Raw genomic sequence first — 27,643 nt, 5'->3', positions numbered from 1 at the left:
TTCTGTGAATCAATATTTATTACTCTACTAAATCGATGTTTTAGATTCTCTTGCAAGTGGATACAAATACTATATTTTGACTTGATACAGCATAGTCATCTGAAGTTAATTTAAATTATTCAGAAGTTAATAACTTAGGATGCTTGTCATATTGAAAACTAAACAAGAATTTGTTTCTCTGAGCAGCTGATCTACATTACACTCTTCGGCCTTTTCTGGATCCAGGCTGCAATAGCTGGCAGTGCTTGCACTCTCTCCCTGAGAGCCAAAAGCCTGGGGTATTTGTCTGCCAGGTCAGGCTTACAGGACAGAAGTGTTGTACTGCACACATCCCAGTAGAAATCAGCCCACGTTACCTAGTGGAAATGGGACAGAAAGCAGTAAATTTTAGCTGGTAATCTCAAAAGCCAGGATTACTAATATTCTCAAAAAATTCTAAATTTATCTGTTTTAAGCTTTCATTTTGGGGTTGGGGTTCTTTTAAAGCCCATTACAGCCCCAGCATTACAGGGCTAGTAGTTAGGTTGCAATGCAAAGCTTGACTTCAGTAAATATTGGTTCAAATCAAGTCCTGGCTACAAATATTAATTGTGCTACAATATTAGTCTTTCCTGCTGAAACTGTGCTGCAGAAAACAGTTTGGGGTAAAAAGGGTACTATGTTTATATAGAGTCTGTTTTCATATTGCCTTAAAAATAAGTCAGTAATGATAAACAGGATTCTGTGTAGTCATTAATTTGTGTTCACAAGTGCAAAAGCATTTTAAAATGTTTTGTGTCAACATACTTACAAACTGCTTTAGAAAATGCAGATCCTAGTCCTGGTTTGCCTAACTTTTCTAATATTGTGGAAAATAATTTTCACTTTGCAGTTGAGTGACCAGTTGTGTATTGGTAAGAATAAAGGGCTCAAAGTGTGGGTAGAGTTCCTTGGGGAGAGTTCCTTCATGGCCTGACATGAAATCCAGAAATTCAGCAATAGTTCATTACTTGATTTTTCTGGCAACCTATGGGAATGGGAGAAACAAAAATTGTACTTACAGAATTCCCTACCAGCCACTTCTTGTCCCCTAAGAAAGTATCCAAATCTTTCAGTAGCTCAGGTGCTTTGTTGGTGAGGATATCATCAAATGCTTTCTTCTGTTGGAAGAGCAAAACAGAGATTCAGTCAGCAAAACTGAATTTTTGAGGTTTTCTTTTTTATGAAAAAGCTGAAATATGAAAAAGATTAGGGTTAGATGCCAAAACATGGCATTTATAGTTTGCTGAACTACGACTTAAAGCCAATTCCTCCCTTAATGAACACCTGAGTGCTCCTTGATGCTGATGTGATGTCTGTGGTGATGCTGCTCCATTTTCTGTGCTAACAGAAAAAGCACACAGCCATGGTAAGGCAGGAGCTCAGCCATACATTTGGGAAGAATCCAACTACAAGATAGACTCCTAATGTCTCATAGCAATTTTTGGAGGGCTCTTCTGAATGTCATCTTTTCTACTGTGCAGAGTCTCCAGATGTCAAGAATCCCTTTCCATGCTGTCAGTCAGATGCTGGTCAGTTATCTTTGCTTATCAACCCTTCTTATGGGAGACATGGAACTTGAGCTTTGAGCTTTTTTGGTGGGGTTGATTAATCTTCCAACATTAACGTTCATGTTATTTTGCTTTTTTGTCTCCACAGCAGTAAGATGCGAGGTGGCTAAAATGTGTTTTTAAATGATGATCAAAAGGCTCAGGCCTTAGTGTTTGTATGTTAATGGCTGAAGCATGAGGTTATGGCGGTGGTTCTCTACAGCTGCTCCCCGTAGCAGAAAGTCTTAAGGCTGCTTCTGATTTTCTCTTCTCACCTGCATGGAAAGACTGCAGAGTGCTGTGATCATCCGGTCAACCCACATGGCACAGTTTTTGCAGTTATTGTGCTTGGCCTAATTTTGGAGGAACACGCTCAGGCTTGGGTAAATAAGCACTGGTGTACAGGAATGGAATAATTTCTACAGCTTTAACTGAGGTTAATGTGAAAAAAGAAAATTAGAAGAGACAGAAACCTAAATGCAGGCTGAAATCAAATCAGTGTTTCTACAGACATGATTGAAGATTTGACAGTTTCTGCTTTGTTAACAGCTTTGTTAAGTAACTGGATGAGGTGACTGCAAATATCAGCCGGGAGTTTGCAGACCAGAAATCTTGTATCTGTACCCTGGGTTGTAGTATTTACTTTCTTTTTAGTAAATTATCCCCTCCCCACCGTTTTACCCTGCAAAGAAAACCCCAAGCTTTTGTGTGATTGTGGTGTAACACATCCTCTCACCATTCCTCGGGTGTGTGTTCCTGTGAGCACTGCTCAGGCCTGGGGAGGTGTTTTGCCTTCAGTGCCTGTAAATGATTTAAATCTGGTATGGTGGGACCGTGAGACGCCACTTCGACCACAAGGTGGTGGCAGCGGGTCCAGGAGGAAAGAGGGAGGAAGGACAATGCTGGGAGCGTGGGAAAGTGGGATTCCTGACCAACCTTGGCCCCAGCGCATAATTTAGCATGCATACGTGCAGATTGGCACATATGGGTTGGCTGCCAGCTCTTCCCGTTTAAATTAATCACTGGTGACAAAATCTGAGTCTTTTTTGGAAAAGTGCTCGGGTGCATGTGGGGGTTACAACAGGAGCTTCCCAATAGTATATCAGCAGGAGCGTGGCTCTTCTGAAATGATTAAAACTCATGAGTCAACTTACCCTCCCAAACTAGGAAACTTAAGGAAATCACTAGGAAATGTATGTAATTCACACTTTTAAGTACTAAACTTCCACATTTCAGATTTTCCCCTGCAAGATTTCAGAGCACTTTCATAATGTTTCTTTATTTATTATGGATTTGGGACACCATTTTTTACTCTGTGGCCTCTACAATAAGATACCCTAAATGATCTGAAACGTTGCCTTTGAATAGATGGAAGGTGGCTGCACTGGCAGTTTATGGTGAGAGCAGTTGTTGCACCTCCACTTCCCTAAGAGTAAGGTTAACTGCTCGGGTCAGAGCTGTGCAGAGCCTTTGTAATGCTGGAGTGAAATCATTCATTGCCTTCTTCCCCCAGCAACTGATCTGTGTGCTTGCTTTTGGGATTCTGGTGAAATGCACTGTCCTGATGCCAAAAGAAGCCCATATGCTGTAGGACAAGCCTGTGACTGGTGTGTTAAAGTAACCATGGCACCATAGCCTGGTGTCAGAAGCACTGCAGATGACCAAGTTGGGCTGTGACATCTGAAAAGCACAGTGAGGACTGTGCTCCCTGCCCTGATTAGCAGTGCCTGCTGTCCTGACAAGCAGTCATCCCTGGCAGCTGATGTTATTGGACATTGATACTGAACACCTGGAAGAAATCAAAATGCAGAAACACTAAAGGATGGGATGAGGCTATTTTATCTTATTGAGTTGGCAGAAAGATTTGAGCACAGGCTCCTTGTGACAAGAGAGAGGCATTCCACAGCACTAGCTGGGGTGGAAGTGTCCTGTCCTGTCTTTGCACTTCTGAAGAGCAGTTTGGTGTAGGCACATCCTTGGTTCAAGCTGAACTAGTGAGGGGCAGCTCATGAAGGCCTCAGAGTTTCTACCAAGGGTGAAAACAACCTGGTGAAGGAAGAGGTGGGATCAGCCTCAAGGAAGAACCACAGGGTTCCACCAGCTCAGCTTTGCTGGGTTGAGGAGATGAACCCAGTGGCTGACACCCATCAGTATCTCCAGAGCAGATGCTCAGATACAGGATCATGCCTTAGATGCTATCTTTGTTTAATTTAGTGATTGGCTTACTCTCACGTCCTGGTTTTTCTCTGCCCAAGGGAACAGCGTCATGAAATCATCGATGGTGTCCACAATGGCATCAGCTAAAGCCTGTTCCACAGGTGTCTGGCCTGCCAGGCCTGCGGGAAGCAAGCATAGAAGGGATGTTAGAGACAGCATCAGCAGGAATTTTTGATGCCCCAAAGGTAAACTCTGTGAAGTTTAAATTAGTAGCACAACTAATTCTGGGAAGAGCCCATCATGGTCAGAATGTGCTCCAGATCCCAAGCCATTGTCACTGGTACAAATCAATTAAAAAAAAAAAAAATCTTAACTTCAGACTGCAAAAGGAGCATGGCTCCAGATCAACCTCCCTACAGGAGCCAGGAAGGGAGGAATCTAGGGTGGCAGGCATGCTTTCCCACTGCTTTTCATCAGTGGGCTTTTCAGTGGGCTTTCCCCATTCTCCTCTCTTGCAAGGAGTAGGCTGTATAAAATCTTTCCTGGAGGAAATGGGCAGGAACAGAGTATTAAATACATGCTTGAAAATGTGTTGTGTTAGTGCCTTGAAGAATAATGCTATGAACTTCTGCTTCCTTCCTCAGTTAGAAAATGGGAGAGATTTTGAAAGGCAGGCTGCATCCATTTCCTCACAGTGTAAAAAAAGCAGGATAGTACTTGCTTCCCTGCCCACCTCTTCAATTTGCTGATGTCCAGCATGCCATGAGCACATCTGCATTCAGCCAGAGCAATTTTGCAGATGGTGTTCAATGACAGCTCGTTGACCTAAAGCAAAGCCTGACCACTCTATTTGATTACTTGCATTACTAAGTCTCATATAATTTTATCTAACTGGTTGTGTACTTCCACAGGCATGTAAGTATTTAAAGATGCAAGTGATGTCAACATCTCCTCTAATCTCTCTGCTAGCCCAGAACTGATGCCTAAATCTGCTTCAGAGTTCTCTGCATGCTGTGATAATCTCTAATGCTTCCAAAACCTCTTCCTCCTGGCCACCTCTCTGGTTAGCCTGGCAGGTCAAAGCTGAGCTTTAGGGAAAACTGCCCCAGCAGCCTTAGGGAAACCACAGGTATGTGCTTTCTGTCATGCAGGGACAGGTGGATAAAATGTACTGGCTGGAGAAGTCAGCTCAAACCCCAGGCACTGGTTTCATTTTTGTCATGCTGGTATTGACTTATCCAAGGTTAGGCTTGCCAAGCCATTGGTTTGTTTCTGTTTCTACTGTAGTTTTACCTGAATATTAAGTGTGAGCTCAGAAGAGAGAAAGAAAATAGTCAAAGATTTATTACCTGCTTCTCTGGCAAGGTATCTTGCCATCGCCAGGCTCTGGTGAATGATAACTCCATCTACTTCCAGAATAGGGAGTTTGCCAAATGGGATAGCTTGGAGCACAAAGTAAAAAAGAAAAAAAACCACAAGTTAAATCATAGCCATTAACAGGGGGAGTCTGTGACAGCTGTAGTTTTACCACTCAGAGGATGCGCATTTTTATAGCACTTAACAGTTTCACACTGCTTCTGTGCAGAAATGCATGGACTAAAAATAAAAAAGGGTAAAAAAAGGTAGGGGTAAGGATGTAATCAGATTGCACTGCATGAAGGCAACTACAGCACAGAAACCAGGCTTTGCGTTTCCTATTTCCTGGCTTCGTGCTGCAGAAGCCGAATATGCTCCTATATGTACAGAATTCTTTATATAGGGAAACTTTTCAGGGGAATATTAGTTTTTCCTTCTCTATCCTGCCCAGGAAAGTGACTGCCAAGGTTAAGTAAAGATTTACTGAAGATTTCATAATCTGCAGAATGCAGCTGGAGCATGAAACCAGAGATTAGGCATACACAAGGCATTTTGCATTTATTGTTTGAAATTCAGAAGCACTGATTCAGAGAAGCATCTACATTTCAGAATTTACATCATGACAAGGCGTTTCACTCGACAGTCATCCCTGAGACAAATATATCTTTCACACTGAACTACAAATCCTAAAAATATATTCAAATTCACCTGATGTGGCTTGCATTAAAAAAAAAAAAAAATTCTGCCAGTTATGGGGAAGAAGCCTCCAGATTTTAAGTATAGGGAAAGTCAAACTAAGCAGGTATCATGGATATATCTGTAAGAGAGTTTGAGAGAAGAAATCAGTCTAATTTTTCTGTTATTAATTTTGTAGTTATGTGGAAACTTGGACTGCTGTTTTTTGCTGTGTTTTGGAGAAGCTGCTGGTGTGATATGCAATGGAACTGGAACCTTGGAGCAAAGCTTAAGCTGGGGAAAACATTCATGTTTAGGGCAGTGAGAATCTGTCTGTGGGAATCTGGTGCTGTTCACTGAGGGAACTGTAAATCTCTGCATTTCCAAGGATGCTGTTTCAAAATACATGACTGCAAGTACTGATCATAGCTTTGTACCCAATTTTCATCTGCATTACACTTTATATAATGAAGATTTATATCCATTTTAAGACTATGTTGTGATGTACAAAGGTGGTAGTGGAGAAGTGAGAAAATTGGCTATTGGAAGCATGCAAAGTGCTTTCAAACCCAGGAGAACTGTCTTTACAGGGCAGCTGGAATGAAAATCCTCTTTGCCATGAGGATTTTTAGTTCTTCATGAAAAGTGGACAATAGTGAAATCTTATGCATTTGTAACTGTTTAGCAAGGCAGCCTCATAAATGATGAACACTGCTCTGTGGTTTAACATGCAGTATGTGAATCACATTAGCTACTGGCTCCTAGATGTTACGTCTTGTTCTGCAACATGAATTTTGCAGTTGCACAAGACATCCATCCACTCTCCTCTGTGCCTTTTTTCTCTTTGCTTTTTCCCCCCTGCATCTGAACACAGTACTCACGACATCTTTTTATTTCCTTAAGTTTTAGCACACTGGGAATTCAGTATGAATCTGGATGCTGATGAATAGCAGAAACAAGAGAGTTCAATGAGCATTAGCTGCTGTACCCCAGGAGAAAGCAGGCTCTGCTGCTTGTTACTGAATCAATAAACTTGTTGCACAGAAGACTTCCCATGTTTATTATCCAGAGAGCAGCAAGGCCCTGGCAAGTCCATGTTTTGTTTCATTGTGAATCCCTGAGAGATGACAAGTTGTACCGCCTGAATGTTTCACAGGAAAGCTCTCTGGCTATGAAAATGAGAAGAGCCTTGGTTCTGCGCTCTGGAGTAGCGGTGCACAGGGCCCTGAGCATCACTGCTTCAAAACAGCAGAGGTGTGTAACAGTGTTTGCTTATGTAAAGCACATCTTTCAGGCCAGCACAAGCAGAGGGGATGAGAGCAGGTGTGACTGCTGGATGTGCCAGTGTGGTCAGCCGGCAGCCTGCTCCATGTGCCCCCAGACCGCACAGGGATGTACAGCAATCCTCACAACAACAAACTGCAAAAGTGCAGCCAGAACAGGGGTAATAGCTCCCCCCATGAAGGAGTTAAGCAGCCTCTTTTGGAGGACCCAGTAGGAATGCTGTGGGGTGATGCAGGTCTGGCAGGGTCAATATGACTAAACCAGTCTGTAGCAATAGCTGTCAAAACACTCTGTCACTCACTGCTCAGGTTGGGAAACTGTGAAACTGGGATTGCTTCATCTAGAAACCCACAGATATGTTTGCTGCTGTGTTTACATACAGGAGAAGTCATCTAGAAATCCCAGCTCTGACTGGTGTTTCACTTTGTGGGTCGCTACAAGAAAAATTAAAGCCAGTTTGTTATGGGCTTTTAATTTTTTTTTTTAAAGAGCCCTTGATTACTACTAAAGGAGGGAAGGACCCTTCTGAACATTTAAGGAACATGGATAATGGTGTCAGAGTCAGTTCTCATGTTCTGTTTCTCAGAAATCTGGTAATTTCTGAATTCCAAGGAGTTGCTATTCATTCCTTGAGAACATGAATAATGTCTACAAATGTCATCATCCTCAGTGCTGAGCTACTTTCTTGAGGACCTGGTTATTCTTTTCTGAAAGAGAAACTGAGTTTGCAATTGAAAATATACAAAGCTTTGTTTTGTGTACCCACAATTGCATGAATGTTAATAAAATTATAAAATTAATCAATGAGAGCAGACTTGATTTTTTATCCCGCTGACAGACTACATGTATATAATTTTGTTGATTGAGTTAATAAGTTATAAATGAGTGTAATTCTAAGAGGTTTGAAGAAAGTACACATGTCTTGTGCAGATAATTTAAAAAAATCTGTTGTTTCTTCTTGGGTGCAGGGCAGGCTATTCTTGAGCACCATGAAGTACAGCAAATATTCAGGCTGTTTTACAGCAGAAGAAAATAACAAAGACTAGTCAAGGGCAGGAAATACTTATTGTATATCTCCTCCATATCTGAGGAGAAGGTATAATGGCTCACAAAGCTGTGTTTTCAGTCTGGAAAAAATTGAGGAAAAAATAATCTTTGCCTTGGAAATGTTATTGTCTAAAATTCATGTAATGACCAAAACTTTTTGGAACCTGCTGTAAAGTATCTTTCTGCTTTTGTCATTTAGAATAACAGTTTTCCCAGAAGATTTTTTTGTATGTCTGAGTTTGGCTGTTATGAGGATGAAAGCATTTTCTGTGAAACCTGGAGTCTTTCTTCTCCATCTGGAGAAGAGGAGGGTGGATTTTTGTCACAAGCTCATCCTAAGGGAGGATGTGAGGAGCTTTCACACTGGATGGACACTGTTTTGATTGCTGGAGGTAAGGCTGGGGTTTGACAGATGACCTCCATGTGGCCTCTAGAAACTTTGCCAGTTGCAGAAACCACACTTAGACCATATTCTCAGGGGCTCCAAACAAACCAAAAACCTCTCTGCACATGGATTTAAGCAGAGGTAAGATTTAATATTACCCTTAGACTCAGGAACATGGGCTTCTGTGGATTGCTTTGACTTCCTGTAGTGCTTTTGGCCCAATTCTGCTCATTGACCTGTTCGAGGAGATGCCCAAATGCCCCATGTGCATAAGCATGGTACTAAAGCTGCTGAAGCTTTCTCAGTTTTGGTGAAAGGCGTGGTTTATGTTGCTGCAAATAAGCAGAGCAGGTAGGGTGGCTCCTGCCAGGCTGCTACTTAAGATGAGTAGCAAGTGAAAAGCTGCTGTGTGAGAGATGTTTGCAGGCTGCAAGGACAGGAGTGTCACTTTGCTGACTTTTCTCTCGCCCTGGTTGTTTTGGGGGCTGCTTGGTACTTATGTCAGTTTAAACCCTTGTGTATCCATATGGATGTGCTTTCCATGTTTTTCAAAACAATGTTGTCTTACAGTGCTTCCAACTCCCACTTGAGTAAATGCATTTTGAGAAGGAAAAGCAGGAAAATCTACTGCTGTCACCATGCAAACAGTGTCACTTCTCAGGCATGCACAAAATATGACCTTTCCTGTTTAGTTCCTCCTTGCTTTGCTGCTCATCTGAAGTACAAAGCGTAGTGAATGCTTGAGTTACAATTTTAGACTGAAAGAGGAAAAGGGTTTTTCAAAGGCCTCCTTTTTGAATAACTAAACCTCTACTCTTTCTTAAATTGAACTTTTATCAGCAGGTTCTTGCTTTTCATATTATGTTGGTTATTTACTGTCTTTTTGCATCACCTGCTGGAATGAAATCTGCACAGTCTGCAATTGCCATGAAGAAAAACTTGACAGAAGACAAGTCCTCAGACTGATCTGCAATCTCTCTTCTCATTTTAGGAAGATGTCACTAAAGTATCTGTACAGTGTTTAGGAATTTGTTTCATTCATTTTCATGCTACTTTAATTTTGGTTGGCCTTGGTGACAAGAACTGTGGTGTTTATACAAGTCTCTGTTGGATGCTGAGCAGGGGAGATGATGTGTGTTAAAAGCAAGAACCTCAATTTAATTAATTTCCACTCCATCAAGCCCCTAAGGGCTGTGATGACTGCTGGCATGCTGCCATGCCTGTAGGCTCTCCCTGGTGTTCAGGCCTTCCCTTTGAACACAAGCTCCTCCTGGCCATGACCCAGTGGACGGTGCTCCTGTGGGACTGTTTCTCTGTCAGGGAAGGGTGGAGAAACACAACAGAGCTGAGCATAGTTTTGTCCAATCCTGGCACCTAGGCTGGTCAGCTACTGGTGCTGCAGTGCTTCTCACTGCTCCTCTCCCCTGTGCAGATACAGTTCTTAACCTTCTCCTGCCCTTACCTCTTCCATTTTCACTGCTCTTAACTTTTCCATTATCCTTCTCCTCATTTCTGTTCTGTCCTTCCAACATGTTCCCCCATTTCTACCGAGCTGACCTGCCCATGACTCATCCTGCCCATGTTGAAATTGTCTATGGATCTGATGCAATACAGCCTGCATTTAAGTGCTTGATTATTGCTCAAAAGATGAATAATTAATCGTTTGCCAATCAAGCTTAGATTAGTTCCATAATAAGGCAGCTGGATTAGTCAAATATGGGGGCACATAAATGTCACAGATCTGTTTCTTACTGCAATATCTTTGTCAAAAGAAGTTCTCCTTTGCCTTGAAAACTGACCATGACTGCTTTTCTTCTCCATTCATATTTAAATTGGATCATGAGAAACAAATAAATACTTTGCATCGTCCAATAAGGAATAAATTAAATATGTATTTTTTTAACAGTGGCAGAGGAACAAGGCACTTGGGAAATTGTAGGCCCAGAGCTGAAGGTACCTAGAATCTGAATCTTCTAGAAAGGGATGATGAGGAGGCTGCTGTGATTGAATCTCAGCCCAGGTCCAGTTTTATTACAACTCATACTCTCTTTGAAGTTCTTGCCAAGCCCTACTTTTTACCCAGAGATAGCTATGAACACATTTAAGTGGAGCTACATAGCAGAAAGTCACTCAGGAAGCAAAGCAACTGCTTCCCTGAGGAATTTTTGTCTGGTGTCAGGAGCTTCTCAAGATTTATCTGTTATATTGGGAGTATTTTCAGAGCCATTAGTCTGTCAGGTTTCCTAAGGACCTTTCAAGCACCATTCTACATCCTAAACGGTTTATGGGATGTTTATGGCTATCAGCGCAGGAGAAGCATCCTTTGCTGTAATGATAGTCTGTTATTGCCATTGCTTCAAATTGCTTGAAAGAGGCACTGATCAAAAGGTGTTGCTGCCTGCCAGCCTGACATTTAAGGTGGTGGTAATTTAGTTCAACATTACAGTGGATTTTGTGCTGTATCATGACATGTCAGTGCAAAGATACTTTCTGTGAGGAGTCCACTGTGTGGGAGTACAGATCTTGTATGAGCCCATTGTAGATCTTGAATTGACTGCCCTTTAAATGGGGGCATGGTCAAGTCAGAGTGTGTTCAAAAAGAAATGTAAAGAATGAGTTTGTTTACTTGTTAAAATAATTATTGACTTACATATGGTGAAGTGCTAGGGAAAGCTGCTGCTTGATATTTGTCTGATTTTTTAAATCCTGTGCTCAAGCAGGACAATGCTAATACTTGTACACTGGCTTCTTTAAATGTGTTTATATTCTAAACTGCAGTCCTTGCCCAGAATCATCAGTTGGAAAATTTGCCAGAGATGATCTGCTTAGTGTCAGAAGGGAAAAAAATAAATGTTGAGTTATTGAAATGTTAATTTCAGAGTATATAAGCCAAATAGCAGAAGTTCTTATGTTAGAATAGGCCATCCTTTCAAACACAACAAAAGCACCATAAGGTGTAAACAAAATCAAGTGGGACAGTATTTCCAGGAAGATGGACTTATTTATTTGCCAGAAGGTATGTTAGGATTGCAGCTTATTGGTGGCAGCCACATGAAAAATGCTAAAAAAACCCCAACAAACCCCACCACACTCTTCAGTTCAGGTCAAAATTTAAACTTGCTGCACTTCCAGTCTGCTTTCTAAATGGGCTTTCTTCACTCTGATCTTTATGCACAGATTTTCTGTTTTCCCATCAGTTTTACAGAACTAAGTCTTTTCCTCAGAATAATGTCAGTATTTCCTGGTTTATACAGTATGATGATTGGGATAGCTTGGTATTTCTTGCAAAACCTTACTTCAATTTTGAGAAAACTGACAAAGCAAACCTATCCTCGCAGATCTCACTCAGATTCCTGACTCCTTGTGATCTTGGACAAACCTGAATTTTTCAATTGGTTCCTTATTAGCTCAAGAAACATTAAATGTTCTCTTGTCCGAGCTTCTTCCCTAAGTATTTTTTTATCTTGCTTCATCATATTTGAAGCTTTTTTTTGAAGAGGGACATCACGTTGTATTTGCAGACTGCAGTCAAAACTAGCTCCAGATCTTTCACAGGCAAGTGGGTAAAGGCAAATGTGATAAATGCAAGGGTGCACAGCAATTTGTCTGATATTTTTTAATCTCACCTCAACATATAAAATTTAATTAGTTCAATTAATTTGGCCAATTTTACTGATTTTTGAAAGCTACAAAATGAACTGCATACTAAATTGCATTACTTTAACTGCTGTTGCATCAAAAGCAGCTGTAATGCCCTTTACCATTTTCACCAGGATGAGACTGACTGGAAACTGCTACTTTTATTTCTCTTCTTTTTAAGGTAGACACAGCTCAGGAAAAATAGGAGGAGAAAAAAAAAAACTTTACATGAAGGATCTGAATACAGATACAAATGAGAGTTGTGCAGAAGAATTCTCAGCAGAGTGAACTACCTGTGTATGTAGTGTTGGATGGATTTCCTCATTTCACATTTAGTTTTGAACACAGCAGTAGTTTAACTTTTCAGGCAAGAATCCTGTTACTCAGTGCTTTTTCCTCATCAAACTGTGTCTCTGTGGAGGGCACATTTTGAAAACTCAGGATAGCAGAGAATGCAAGGCTTGTTTACCATAGGGCAAGTGCTGTATGCAACAATTACCGTGTGAAGGCACACAAAACCTGTACAAACCTACTCCTTCTCCAGGAGACAACCATTTATTGTGCTGAGTCACAGCCTGAAAAGTCAGGGTTTATAGGAACCCTAGGGCAGACTGGGGCACTGGATACTGGTTGAACACTTAAGGCTGTTTGTTCCAAATCTTTGTCGCTACCTTTGATTCAGTGTTTTTCTGAATGATTTCGCTGTGGGAGAACATTTTGTCTGGAAATATTGTGAGTAACCATGAGAAACGACTCATAAAGGAGAGAGGAGATTGTCTGGAGATCACCTGATTACTATTTCCTTAAGCATCGTTACATTTTTATGCATGTAAGAAACCTTTATTCTTGTTTTAATTAGCAAACCTCTCAATTGCTTGTTGTCTGCAGTGTTCATGTCAATGGTGGCAGATTGCTTTGGGGCTAGAGCTAGGGTTCAGGGAGATTTGAAGAGTAAAGGTTTAGCCTGCTGCCAAAAGATGTAACAACACTTTCAGATATGCACCAAACTATTTCTGTGTAGGTGTATGTTTTCCTGGTCAATTAGCAGATGCATTGCTGCTCCTCCCAGACTGAACTGGGTGTCTACAGATGCCTGAAATTCAAAGAACTCTTAGACCAGTAAGAATTTTGCACAGATGACTTCACAAATCTTAGAGCAGCAGCTCCCAAATTTTACTAAACTTCTTATCTGCCATGGAATTTCATCTGGGGCTCAGTTATAGAGGCTGCTGTGAAATGCCATTATGCAGAGAAAATTAAAAAATGCTAATTAACCCTCGGTAAGCCTGCCAGGAAACTTTTCAGAGCACAGAAAGAGAAACAAAAGTGCCCAAAGGTTAATGGTTTTGGTAGCATTTGTTAATGCAGCAGATAGAGTTACAAAGGGTGTAGCTCAGGATTTCTAGGGTGCCTCTACTCCGAGTGTTTTTGTGGTAATGGCACTGCAGCTGCACATTTACTGTACGCACATCCTGTACACATAAAGCTCCACTGGGAGGTTTGTGGAACAAGCACTGAAGAAAAGCATAGGAAGAACTTTCCTACATTGTGTCTTGCGCTGCTTTCTTGTATCTACCATACAAGGTAAAAACATTGCATCACTATTTCATCAACAATATTCAAAGAATGATTCAATGCTTTCACCTTGCATGATAGATCTGCTGTTAGAACATCTTGTTCTAGAATGTGAATGCCTCTGCACCCTTTAAGTGACTAATTATGCTTTGTCTTTTTAATTTGTCTTACTTCATCAGTATAGAAAATGCCACATAAAAATATACTTTCCTTATACTCTTAACTTCGTTTTGGGACAGAAGTGAGTGTGCATACATGTGAATATGTGTGTAATTAAGTATGAAAAGCCTTTGTAGAGCTTACATCAGGTCATCTGAATTCTTAATCTCACCTTTGGTTTCTACCCTGCTTCCTGAGAACCGCAGTGAAAGAGAAATAAGCTATACCACGTGGTCAGCTGGCTTAACCCATCATAATGAAAAGGTTTCCAAAGTCAGTCATCCCTAGCTGAAAATATTCCTGTTCTACTGCTTCTGATTCCTCTTTGTGGATTTTTCCCAGTGTTTTCTAGGCTTGAGCACTACTGAAGGTTTCAGCTTGGATTACAGCTGTGTTTGAGTGTTTATCATTCTAGTCACTGCGAACAGGGAAGACCAAACTTACAAAATTTGCACCCTAGAAAAATTTGGTAGCTTGCTGGCTGGGCTTATTAAATTATGTGAAAGCTTATCAAGAAACATTGCTTCATTAATAGAAGTCACCTTGTGAATCAGTTGTGCCTGTTCCCAAACTAAAGCTACTATTCTTCATTCTGGATGTGAAAAGTATTTGGCCCATGTAGCCAAACACAAGCCTAATCCTTGAAATGAAGACATTGATCTCCTACCCAGAGTCTTTAAATTCAAGATCTTTTTCACTTGAACTAAGGCTAATCTAATGAACAGAAATAAGAAATACTTTTAAAAGCTGAAAAGATGTTATTTAAACTAAAAGACATGAAATGAGTACAATAGCCTGAAGGGTAGGTAGGGCTTATTCTTAGGCACAATCATTTTCTCATACCTCTTTTGATCCTTTTGGTTTTTTAATTTGCTATATCAACTGACTTTGTTTTCTCATCACTTTTCCTCTGTGAAGACCTTTCAGGTTGCAAAGGAGTGTCTTTCCTGACCCTTCTCTCCAATTTGGCTTTCTAAAACCAGAGTGAATGCTGAAGAGTGGTCTTTGAGATGAAATTAAGCAGAGAAGCTGAGATCAGCACTCATTTGGTTATCTTTAGGTACACAAAAGCTGTACTGAACTGATAAGGAGTAAAAGCCCAGCTGTATGACAGGAGGTTAGGCATCTCAGATTGTCTGAACATTTGGATCTGCTCTCCTGTGAAAGCATCAGCAATGACATTTTGGCTGTCTCACCTTAAAACTCGCACAGCCTTAACTAAAGCCAGCAGTTAAGCGTATTTCTGCTCACAAAACATAGAGGTACCTCTTCAACTGCTTCTCTTTTTGTCAGCATTTCTAGCGGAGCTTTGGCTATAAGAACCCGTGCTACTCACTTGGCTTGATTTTGGGCCAGTCTGCTGCTTCTATCCTGTGGTCTTCATACTTCTTGCCCGAATAGGCAAACAGGTAGCGGCTGATCTCTGCTCGCCCCCGCAGGTTGAAGTAGGTGAGCTTGTACTGTGGCATGCTGGACCCTGCTGGGAGGGAGACAGAGCTGCTTTACAGAGTTAACTCAACTCCTTTTTGACAAAACCACTCTCTCTGCTTGGTTTTGACAGACATGCTTGTACAATGCAGAGGAAATATTACACCAAGCCCTGGTGCATTGCACTTTGCAGTTGTTGCATTGCTCACACCTTCTTGTTCCTCATTTGTCAGCCACAGCTCACGCAGACGTGGACAAAGACAGCTGAACCTGTAGTTCCTCCTTGTGTGACTCTAGAAAGCTGGCTTGATTTTTTTTTTTCAGATGTAATAGGAACTTTTAACTTCCATTTATTTATCTTGTGATTCCAAACTCAGGCCATCTATGGAGTGATCTTTGGTTTTGGTTTTTTTTCCAGATATATTCTTCTGTACCAGAAGGTAGTTATCTGGACCAGCAATTCTGTTCAGGCCTGCCCTGCTCAGCCCCTACTGCTTATGGAGACCTTCATCCAAGACTAAATCATGATAATTGCCAAACTCTTGTGATTTTTTGCATCAATTATTACCGAATTTATATAAGCAATTGCCCAACATTATTTTAGAAGAAAAATTTGGTATGGAAACCAGGCTACAGTGTTGTTTTGAGAAAAGCATCACTGAATTTTCAGGTTTTGTACAGAAGCCAAAAGAAATCTTGAAATTATTAAGTTTTCATTCAATTTATTTTTTTCCTTTCAGTTCTAGTTAGGAGTCACTTTACAGCTCTTGTTTTCCAGGGAACAGGCGACAAAAGAAAGTATTTGAGAGTTTGATTGTATAGCAAGGATGGTACTGGAAAAGTGAACAGATAAGGTTCCTTTAAACCATAGTAAGAATTTACACATAGCACTTTAATAAGAGAGCTCAGCTGAGATTTGAACATTCTGGGGAAAGGATAGTAAAACAACCACCTGCCTCCTCACCCAAAGCAAAACCCTTTCTCATTTTTGCCTTGAGGCAGACATTGCATTTACCATTCTTTCATATGCATCACATTCAAGAGTGTTTGTAAGAAAGCCTGGAACACAGATCATCTGCACTAGAACAGAAAGAGAACTCTTTCTTTCTTTTTTTTTGCAAGTGCTACCACATAATCTCACAATAGAACAACCCCTTGTTTAGTTATCTTGCCTTGAAAACTTGTGCTTGAGGAGATACATCATCAGCTTTTGCTTTAGACGGAGAAGTCTTCACTCAGAAACAGAAAAGATTACACTCAACTCACACTGAAAAGAGAAAAGTGCTTTTGCCATTTGTTCATCTAAAATCAAAACATGTACCTTCTGTCTTCAGAGGACCAAAAGCAAAAAGAAAACCCAAACAAAAAAAAAGAAATAGCAAATGAGCACATTAGAGACTGCTTAATTAATTGTAAAAGTTATCTGCTGCCCTACAGCACATAGCAGGCTCAGAAGTTAATTATTAGTGAATGGAGATTCACTTTATTAGTGAATGGAGACTTACCATGTCAGATGGACTAGCAGAGAAGCAGGAATAGAGCTGGAAAATTACCAATGGAGATAGCTACAAGTGCTTCCAAACAGATTTTATTACAATTAAGTCAAGTGTACTCCTTTGCACAGTGTAAAGCTCCAGGTGAAATGAGTTGCATAAGGATGTGATTACTTTTCTTAGATGTGTTAATCAAGGGAAAACCTGTTTGTCTGCTGCTTGGCAAACCAGCTCACAAGTTACAGCTGCAAGCACTTCTTTCTCTAAGGAGAGAAATTTTGACAAACTCAGCTTTTTCAAGCAAGTTTTAGGTAAGTGGCAGGGCTTGGTTACTCCATTTCAAATTTTCTATCCAGAATTATTACTTGGTACACTCTATGGCATACATAACTATATACTATTGTATACTATGAATTTGGGTTATGTGTCTCGATAGTTAATGTAAGAAGAGAGGAATGAAATCATAGCAGGATTTTCTTCCCTTTTTTCCTTGTTTCTGATTTGGTGTCATCATTCGAGAGCTAGGAATGGCATTTTTAAAAGAGCGTGTGTTATCTGAGATTCATGACAGTGATTCAGGAGCCAAAGGGAAAAAAACCCAAACCTTGAGTGTAAATTTTCAGGGTTTTAGACACAAGCAAATGCTACTGATTTAGACTGATTTAGTATAATTCTGTTTCCCTCCTTTAGGAGTGTCCATAGAGTTTTTTTCATAAACACCTGTAGCAGTCCCAGTGCCCTGGACTTGCTACACCACTCACACGTGGCTCCCGTTTCCTGGCTGCCTCTAGCCCATTCAGCCCTGTGTTAGCAAATAGTTGGTGGCAGCTGGAAGGCATTTAAAAGCATAAGAATAGTAGATTTTTAAGGTGCATAAAAATAGTATATATGTTTTTATATCATATAAAATAGTAGATTTTTAAGTCCTGAGGGAGTAGACACCTACATAGAGAGGGCTGGAGATGGCTGAGGCCTGAACATTCTGGTGGGTGAGGGTGTTGGAAGAGCCTCATTCTTATACTGGGAGCTCTCTGTACACAAAGGCATGTCCAGTCAAGAGTAGTGAAGTGATGTAAAGAATTGGGAATTTTGACTGATGAATGGCAAGTCTCTCTGCCTGCTGTGATAGACAGTGGAATAGTTTGGTCTGTCGAGAAAGCAGCGGAAGCTATTGTTTGAGTTGTCTAAAGCAAAGCTAAACAAATTTCTAATGAACACACCATAAGGAGTAATCAAGTATTTGTAGCTGTGATGCACTTATAAGCTTTTTTTTCCATCCATGAACAAAAATAAAAACAAAACTAAAACCAACTCCACAAGGAGTTTACCAAAAATACTTGACATTTTAAAAGCCTTTATAGTTTTACTGTAAGCATGTTTTTGTAAATATTTGTATGTTTTATTTTTTATTTATATTTACTGTGAAATGTCAGGAGTAGTGCTTCCTAAACAATTATAGATAAGTTTCTAAATTAAAGAAATGGTTGTGTTCAGAACAGCTTTTTGCCAAACATACAAAGTAAGCTGTTAGGGTTTTTCTTTGCCCTCCCTTCCCTCATTTCCCCACTGTGTTTTATAATGAAGGAGATCATGAGGAACAAATTAAAACCATTTAAACCATCCTGAATTACTGAAAAGTGTCATTTCTAGGGGTAAAATATCTATTTGGCATCTTTGAATTGGTTTTTGGGGTGAAGATGTTGGGGACTTTTTGGAGATGGAGAGCAGACAAATCTTTAAAACTATTTAACATTGTTTCTCTTTTTTTAGGTTAGTCATGGCTTAAAAATACTGAAAGATGGTAGTGGTGAGTGGACCTCAGTGCCCAGACTTGCAGGCATTTAGCCACCTTCTTAATGCTATTAAATCTGTTCAGGTGAGTTCATTGCAAAGCCAGGTGTATCTAAAAGCAGGAGAGGGTGATTTACCTTCCACCAATAACCCTGCCACCTAAGCAGTATTTTTTCCAATTTCTGTTCTGATGAATACGTGACTGGGACAGCCCTGCACACCTGCCCTGTCCTGTTACACTGCCAGCACTTCTGAGAGGAAAGCTCACATCTTCACAAACAATCTGATGGGTGAAGGTGTGGGAGTTACTGTCATTGAAATGGGTATTAATGCCTCTACCAGCTCTGGGCTGCAGGTTGGTTGCAGAGCCCAGGCAGCTTGGCTGCTGGAACAGACAAGGGTCTGCACAGCCTGCACTTCTGAAATCTGGGGCAAAATAGTAGGTTCAATGGGGGATATGTGGTAGGTGGTTCAGGAAAGCTGCACCTTCCTAGTGCCTCAGCCAGCAGGGAAAGGAAGAGGGCAACATGAAGCTGGGAGTTTGGGATAAAAGGAGTCTTTGCCTTCTGAAGCTTTTGGAGGGAAAATCCCATGGGCATGTGCCCCAGTGGAATCTCTCCCTTTGTTAGAATAAAGTTGCAGGAATCCCGTCTCCTTTTTGGACATAACCTCTAGCATTTGTGGGTTTTCCTGACACTTCAGTCCCAGTTTCATTGCATACAGCTTTCAAAGCCATGAACTCAACAGCTTTAAGTTTACTATTAAATTAGCTTTAATACTTTAAAGTTGTTGACCTGCTTAGCCGATTTTCCAGCTTTCCTCCGTGACTTTTTGAAAGCCAGCTTAACTGGCTTTAACATACCTTTAAACAGAGGATTAATGGATCTCATGATTAAACTCAACTTGGAGCCACTCAGTGACAAACTCAAACAGGAAATCTGAGAGAATGTCAAATATGTGTAAAGTTGGCATCCGCCATTTTACTCATGGGTCAAAAAATCATGCTGGAGATACAAGTGTCTAAAAATTTTATCACAGATTTTAAATTATTTTAAACTGTTTGTGGCTTTATGGAGATGCTGTACTTCCTGATGAACTTGGGATGCTTTTATTCCAGTTGAATCAGGACCGAGCAAACGATTTGAAAACTTCAAGCAAGATTAGAGTTAGAAAATGGAGCCCAGAAAGAAATCAGCATTTTCTGGGGACTGAAATACTGAGTTTCAGACAGCAGTAAGGCAGAGGAGAAAAAGTACTGGCAGATTGAATAGTGCTCAGGCTGATTTTCATGTGTGTACCTAGAGCATGCAGCCTCTGCAAGCTGCTGTTTGGTCCTGCATGCCCAGCCTCAGCAAAATAAAGCACCAAAACTGTTGGGCTCTCTAGTGGAACAGTGTCTCATCTCTCTTTTGAAAGATCCAGCCCTCAAGGTAATACAAGAAAATATTCTTCAGGCTGGTAACAGGCACCGAATGCATATGAATGCATTCCTGGATGAATTCCTGGATGCATGTGAGGAACCAATTAACTTTTGTTTATGCCTCAACAGAGACTGCCTGTGTTTTAGAGTCTTTAAGCAAACAACACCCTCAGCAAATGGGGGGAAGCTCTGGCAGGACTTTGCCTGGCAGTATGCCTCAATATTGTCCAGGTTTTATACTACAAATCCATTTTTTGACATGGAATGGAAAATTACTGCGGAGCTTTAATGCGTGCGACGTGCAGGAGGTACCTGGGGCACGTGAGGGGGGCAGAGGCCACTGCCATTTCAGGGGCTCTGCGTGGATAAGGCCTTTGGAAAATGGCAGGGAGCTCTGGCTGTGGGGAGACTTCTCCTGGCAGGCAGTCAGGGGACAGAAAGCTCCCACCACTGGGCTGCACGTGGTGACACTGCTGCTGCCTGGGAAAGTTGTCCCTGACAAGCCAGTGCTGGATGGGATCACGGGAGGAGCCTTGGCACACAACCACAGTTAACTGCGCCATAACCAGGGCCCGCTGTCTCCATTTCCAGCTCCTCTGGGGATTTGGCTCATTCTGCCCCTGCTCACCTTCTCCCTGCTGTTCTGCTTGCCCTGCCTCAGCCATGTGGTCTGCCTTGCCTATCTGTTCCCTTTTCTATCCACCTTTGGTAGCAACACATCTCTCTTTATCGATAAAACAGTTGTCAGATATGATATTTCCCGGGCTTGTGCTTTATTTATGCCGAGAAATCTGTTCAAAAGACTCCCTCCATGATTCCTTTGCAGCGGAAGGCGACAATGGCAGGTATTCGATGTGTGAATTCAGAGAAAATTTTTTGAAATAAGGCAGCACATAACTACAATTTCCTGTACAGGGTTGTTGGTACTTGAGATGACAGTCGGAGGAGAGCTTTCTCTGAGCTGGGGGTAAAGAGGGGGAAAAACCAGCTAAGCTGAGCTATGTGTTCACATGCATCCAAAGTCTGACAAAGGGCTTGTGGTGCAAAGTCCCCTTTAACTGTTCTTTGTGCTGCAAGAAATTAAGGGCTCTCTAGCCTGAAGCTTGCATTAACATTAGAGTATATAAAAGAGCCCAGCTGCTCCCTCCAGCAAGCAAGACCAGTAGGGTTTGAGGTAAGGTTCATCCGGGTGTTGCTAAAAGTTTGTACTTGAACTGTGTGCTTGGAAAAGATGATGCACTGCACTGTGTTTATATTCAGTCAGCAGGAGGGTTCTTCATTAATTTAGGAGTTGCTTACGAAAAGCACCACAGTTAGTGCCTGACACAATGCTGTGCCCTGGCCATGGGCCTGCCACAGAAAGGGGAAGCTGCAGGTCTTTGTCTGCAATATGTCATTGTCCTCTCTTGAATTGCAACCAGAACAAGACAATGATTCAGGAATGATGACTCAGACAATGGACACCTCTTAATTTTATTATAAGATTAAGCTTTTGTAACAGTTCAGAGTGCTTGGGTTGCTGGAGGTCATTATATATTCCATTTTCATTATTTTTTAGGATGAAAGTATAACAAGAAATCAGTTTTTACTCACGTAAGCCTACAGGTATCTCTCTGGCAAGAATAATCTTGCTTTATGACGTGTGAATTGAAGTTTGTGTCCTCTCTAAGCACTATTCTATCCAAAGGTGAGAAGATTTGTGGACTTTTTTCTGGTTTGTTTTTTTTTTTTTTCTAGTGCTGTTTTCAAAACATTTACTGTTTCTTTACGACATTTTTCTGCACAGTTAGCCTGAAAATCAAGTAAGTTTTGAAGCAGACCCAAATCGAACAACCTATTTGGATGCCCTACAGGGGTGGATTGGGGCACTGAAATGATTTCCCCCAGTTTTTATTTACTCATCTATTTCTGCCACATGTGCAGTCTGAAGTCTTAAAATTAGTGTCAGCCAAATGTTTCCCATTGATAGTAACACTGGTATTTCTGAGGGAGGACTCTTCTTTGCCTTCCTTACTCCCAGTGACAGGGCCAAACAGTGCTCATGTCAGCTAGGATACTCAAGTTAGAAAAGGAAAGGTAAGAAGCTGGCTGGATCTCTGTATATACAGACAAAAGAACCTTTGCACATTAAAGGAGCAATCTTTCTTAGGCTGTTGTTTCAGGAGTGACCTGACTTCTCCAAGTATGAAGCATGGATTTTTGGTTCTGTTCCTTTGGGCTTGAGGAGAGTGGTGCTACTTATGGAGTACAAAGAAAAATCTTGAACCAGGAAATAGACTTAGTCTGTCTGGTTTCACCTGAGAAACATTAGGAATAGTAAGTTCAATTCTGCCCATCTTTGCTTATTGTCCTTGTGACTGGAGGGCTGAGCATTAAAGCAGCTTTCTCTCTCCTCAGTTTTAAAATGATGTTTTAACTGTCCAAGTGAGTCTTTTCCCTTTATTTGTTTAAATTTGCACATTTCAGAGGAAGGAACCAGAGAGACAAGACTAAAATAGTTACTGTAAAAGTCAAGTAAAGAAAAGCTTCCACAGCTGTGACTTTATAAACTGCACCATGTAGGAAAGATAAAAAATTTCCATGTGCAGTTTTTCTTCCTTTATTATTTAACCAACATTAACAGAAAGTTTTGGGGAAAGGCGTAATTGTTTACATTATCCTGTTTGAGCAGTGCTGAAAAGACAGAAACCATCTGAGAAGCAGCCTTGCCCTGCCTGTGGGCGTGCTGCTGCTCTCCTCCTAGTTACTGATCAAATTGGTTGCTGCTGGAATGTCTTCAATTTTTTTTTTACCTTGAATTAAAAAAATATTACAGAATTAAGAGATATTTTTCAGCCTTTGAAAACCAAGAATAGTACTGACTTAATAGTTTTCTTTTGTTTTTTTTTTTTCCACAAAAGATGGGGAAAACAGAATTATTATATTATATATTTGCTATTATATATTTGCTATATTATTATATTATATATTTGCTATTATTATAGCAAAGAGAATAAGACATTTTCTGCCCATCCTTTTGGAAGGATTAGAGAATATTGGCAGATTGATGGAAGACTGCAAGTCTTCCAATGGAAGATTTTCACAGCAGTCTGTTTTGACAGAAAATAAAATTAAAAACTCTAAGTAATTCTATTTGCTGTCAGCTCTCAGTCTGATATATGCTCTCTTTCTGAAAATTGATGGTCTCTTTTCCCACTCTGGTCCAGTTATAGAAAATAAACATATGAAATTGATAGCTTATATTTCTTAGCAAGATAGCAATCTGGACCTCAGGAAAAAAAGAGAAAAAAAGTGCACCCTTTTCTCTTTAATACACAAATCATCTGAAGTAAGTGTTTATGGAATTTTATGTAGGGTTGAGTTTTGAAATAACAAATTCCAGCTATAATGGATACTTCTTAGCATGATTTTCAAGTTTAGATACCTGGATCACTTAGAGCATAATACAGATTTAAATTCTTTTTTAGAAGGATTTTGTATGTGCATGCACCTGCTGTGTTGCTTATTTGTGACCTGTGGGGGAAATCAGCATCCTAAAATGAGAAGTGGTTTTAAGGTATTACTGTTAGAGTATTGAGTAGCACTAGTAGTTATAACTATTTCAAGTGACCTGATGAGTAAAACTCTACTGTCTGAGCAAAGCCTGATTTATCAATATGAGGGCTTTAAAAAGAAAGTAGCTGTAGGAGACCTTAAAGCAATTATCTCTCCAAGGAAGCTTCAGGCTTGATTTGCTGATGTGGAAATTCAGAATTCAAAAAAATCCTTCAAGAACACAGGAAAAAAAAAAACACGTGGTTTTTTGCTGATTTTTTTTTTTTTAAGAAAAATAACCACAATGTATCAGTGAAAGAAGAAGATAAGAAAGATATGAAAGGTTGTTTGTTTTTTTTTTTTTAAGTTGGAGTCCAGTATGAATGGGCAATGAATGGGTGTCCACTCTCAAGACTTGTTGAAGGAGAATGCCAGACCTCACTGGGTTTCCCTGAGCTAGTTTGTGATTGTCCCTCAGGTAAATGCAATCAAGCTGATCATAATTAATTAAAATATCTGAAGTTCACCCTGTTTATTTGAACTGAAGTGAATGAGAGAGCTCTCACATGTCAGCAAAATTGAGGGGGCAGGGAATGGTGATGGACAGAGCTTTGCTCAGCCGCCTCAGCAGCACATTCTCAGTCTGCCTGGCTTGCCACACCCTTCCCTTTAGGGCCTGAGCATCTGTGGTGACTTTGCTTTCTCTCTGATTCTCAAGCTTTGGATTTGCATCACCTTGGTCTCAGTTTTATGTAGACAACTTTTGAAATTGTTTTGTGCAGCCACTTTTGGATTAATAAATTGCACATTCAAGACCAAGAAATACTGGTAAATAAAATTGCAAGATATCTCGGGAAAGATGCAGGCAAAGCAGTGGTTAGGATCCTTTCTCAGGAAAAAACTACTTAAGTCTTTTATTTCTACATCAGATGTTTCAAGAATTCCCAGAAGCATTTTGTGGTAGAACAAAAGCCTAAATAATCTTAATGTTTGCCAACTCCATGTCATTGCTGTAAAATTCATGCCTTGCATCTCTCTCTGCACTCTTCAGATGAATCAGCATGACCTCATAATATTCTTACAAAGCTCAGAGCTCAGTTGTGAGCAGCGTAGCTCTGTATTTTTCAGTTGGCTCTCCAGAGGCAGCTGCTTTTTGCCAGGATGAATCATATCCATTTTCTGACCTCTTAAGCCTGTCCAGCAGAAAAATTTGTAAAACAACTGTTTTGGTCACCTAACATCTTTCCTTGGATGTGAAAAAGTGGTCTTTTTTTCTATCCCAGCCATGTGTGGGAGTGAGTGTGTGTGTAAGTGCAAGGAGTACAAGCACCAAATCCTTTCCCCTGCTTGTCTAAACTACTTTGCTCTTGACCTGTTGTATATGGTCAATCTACTGTATAATTTACTAAAAACACCCCAAAATTATAGGCAAGAAAGAATTAGATCGGTTTTTAAGCACTGTATATGACCCCTGTAGCAGGTACAGATTTGACTGGGAAAGGTTTTTATTCACTTTGCTGAATTCTCCAGTACCACCTACTCCATGTCCTGGTCACAAATTCCTGCTGCCCTCCTGCTCTGCCCTGCAGTGCCTGGCACAGACCACCGTGCCCAGGAGGCACCAGTACAGTGGGCTGGGGCACAGATCTCAAGTATTTTCAGATATTTTGAAATTCTTTTCTTAGCCAGAGTGAGCCTGAGGAGCACTGCCAGTCTCCTTGAGAGGAACAGCAGTGCCAAGTGTAGACTTACAGTTCTGAGCAACACATAGCCAGAAGCCTGGGGACCACCCAAATTTGGCCACAAGTGAGAAATTTGCAGTTGGAGACAGTCACAAAGTGCTCGATATGTAAAACCCTAACCTGTGTGTTCCTACACTTCAGTAGAAAGTACTTTCTGAGACGCAGTTTGCTGCCAGTTTCTCATGGAAACCTTTTGTCACACATCAACTAAACTAAGCCTGTGAGACAGCTTAAACCTTTGTTTGCCTTCCCTCTTTGCATCTGCTACAAATACAAAGCATAGTACACTTTGCCTGGTATCACTGAATGTCCTTGTTTTCTCTCCATCTCATGCTTATTCTTTACTAAGTCATTCCAGCAATATTTTTAGTTACTTCTAAAGAGATTCAAAAGTTGGTGTTTCAGTTTTTTCCTCAGTTCATTGTAGCTTGTTTTCTGGGAGTTTTAGCAGATTGCCTTGAGATTAAACAAGGTTCTTCAAAGTAGTGGCACTTCGAAATGTATATGTGGGATTTGGCTAATTTTTTCCCTCTTATTTTTTCCTCACACTTCTAGGACTAACTGTAAAAAGGGTAAAAAAAATCACCTGTTTGAGATTTGCAGAATATATGATATGACAGGTGTGAATAAGCATAGCTTTCTGTGCCCCCTGCTAGCCCAATGCCAGCCTCATCAGTGGCTCCTAGGCAGTGTAATTACTTTCTGGTGAGATTTTGATCAAGGATATTTTGAAAATGAGCAGTAGAGTCAATGCTTCTGCTTTCCAGCTGCTCAGGAGAAGGTGGGACAGACATTAATGAGAAATGTTATGAGCAAACATAATAGCCTAGAGCAGCAGAGCATGTTGGGCAGTGGCACAGGAGCATGCTGCACTGGCTAACATGCTTGCTCGTGCAGGAACCCAGAACTCTTCTAAGAATTACTTTGTGTATATTTTCAGTTTAAAAGTTAGAGAGCTTCAGTCTTATTTCTATACAAATAGATTTGACTGTGTGCCTGGGCATGTGTGTGTCTGCAGCAAGGAGTAATTTACACAATGTGCACATTTTTACGGAGAGGTGGATTCTGTTTTGGATTAAATAAAACAAAAGAATGAACAAAAGTAAACTTAAAAAAGACCTCTGTGTCTTTTTTTTTTTTACAAATGTTGCAAGTTTTAGTATAAAAGTACTTGTGTTTACAAACAGTTGTAAGGAGTACAGAAGCCCAGGAAAGATACTTTTATAGCTACGTTTTGTTTGCTTGGATAGTCTGAAATGAACAGGGAACAACAGACTGCTTTTAACAGAGGAAATGTGTGTGGGAGGATTATGTATATAGGAAAATGACAGCAGTTAGAATGAAAGAAAAAAAAATCCTCAATGACTATTTAGAGTATCATTTTGAAGTAAAAAAAAAAAAAAACAAATAACAAAAAACCTTCAACTTTGATAAGGAGAAAAATTGAGTAAGTGGAGTCAGATGCAAGAGATTGTTACTCTATACAATGACTGTGGGAATTAAGACCAGAGTATGTTAATCCATTGCTTTAGAACACAGGAACTTGAAAAATGAACAGAACAGTGCACAACAATGACCTAGAATAACTGGTTGGTGCTGCTTAAAATTAATCTAATTTCTCTGACATTACCCTAGATTTAGCTTGGTTATGTAAGTGAAGGCATTTTAGTCAGCCTCTACCTCTAATGGAATATTGGTTTGAAATAAGTTTTCACTTATTGAAAACTCTGCAGAATTCCCAGAGCCTCCTCACTTTGATTTCTTGGCAAGTACCTGACACGTAGCCTGATTATTGAAGTAGCTCAGCACTGACTGAGCAAGGACGAGGAACAGGGGCTTGGTTCTACAACAAGCCAGTGATCAGCCTGTTTGCCTCTGGCAAAGCAGCTCACAATTTGGAGTGAAGTCTGGTTTTAGCGTTGCACGTGGTCGTACAGATGTCCTAAGTGCAGCAGGCAGAGTTGAAGGATGTCTGCAAGCAGCAGAGAAGGCATAGGTGGGGTGCTTGAGTTACACTCGCAGCCACCGCGTAGTGCGCTCCTCTCTACAGAGCGCTCCTCTCTGCCGGTAGCACCAGGCTGAATAAACCGAACGAATCACTGAAAATCAAACACTCTCAGGACGTGCTCTACACGCAGCATAACTGGACAGCCTGACCTCGCCCACAGCCGCTGTAGCGGTAGCCTAGGGAGGGCAGAGCAGGATGAGAGAAGCGAGGGGAGAGAGGAGGCGGGCGGCAGAGCCGAAGCAGAACTCACTCGGTGCGGCGGTGCGCGGTCCCTCCTGCTGCGCCGGAGTCCCTCCGAGCGCCGACCCCGAAGAGGCTGTGCTTCTCGGGCACGGGCTATTAATACGGAAACCACCCCCTCCCATGACCGCCTGCATGACTC

The 27,643-nt window shown here is 40.9% G+C and overlaps 1 protein-coding gene across 3 annotated transcripts; it reads right to left on the bottom strand.

Annotated features, from left to right (window-relative positions):
- HPGDS (hematopoietic prostaglandin D synthase) lies at positions 1-27,643 on the bottom strand. 3 transcript variants are annotated; one of them, XM_030271713.4, is made up of 6 exons: positions 27,512-27,643; positions 15,182-15,322; positions 5,075-5,167; positions 3,795-3,904; positions 1,041-1,139; positions 1-356 (listed from the first exon to the last, which is right to left on the bottom strand). In XM_030271713.4, the coding sequence occupies exons 1-6, from the start codon at positions 27,636-27,638 to the stop codon at positions 192-194; spliced, it is 735 nt and encodes a 244-aa protein (XP_030127573.4). In that variant the 5' UTR covers positions 27,639-27,643; the 3' UTR covers positions 1-191. The 3 variants fall into 3 exon arrangements, with proteins under 3 accessions (XP_030127573.4, XP_002193515.4, XP_072784688.1); XM_002193479.7 differs by having other exon boundaries at positions 15,182-15,325; positions 27,512-27,629; XM_072928587.1 differs by lacking the exon at positions 27,512-27,643 and adding an exon at positions 16,779-16,872 and having other exon boundaries at positions 15,182-15,325.

The sequence above is a fragment of the Taeniopygia guttata genome, chromosome 4 (assembly GCF_048771995.1).
Source record: "Taeniopygia guttata chromosome 4, bTaeGut7.mat, whole genome shotgun sequence".
Taxonomy (NCBI): Eukaryota; Metazoa; Chordata; class Aves; order Passeriformes; family Estrildidae; genus Taeniopygia; species Taeniopygia guttata.
This window is presented reverse-complemented; position numbering and strand designations above follow the sequence as displayed.

Bases quoted from the DNA above. Each gene is read 5' to 3' on its own strand.
- HPGDS (XM_030271713.4), bottom strand. From the start codon at position 27,638: ATGCAGGCGGTCATGGGAGGGGGTGGTTTCCGTATTAATAGCCCGTGC. The intron at 5,168-15,181 runs GTGAGTAGCACG...TTGTGCTCCAAG, and splicing joins CTGGCCCAAAATCAAGCCAA to CTATCCCATTTGGCAAACTC. The intron at 3,905-5,074 runs GTAATAAATCTT...TGCTTCCCGCAG, and splicing joins ATACCTTGCCAGAGAAGCAG to GCCTGGCAGGCCAGACACCT.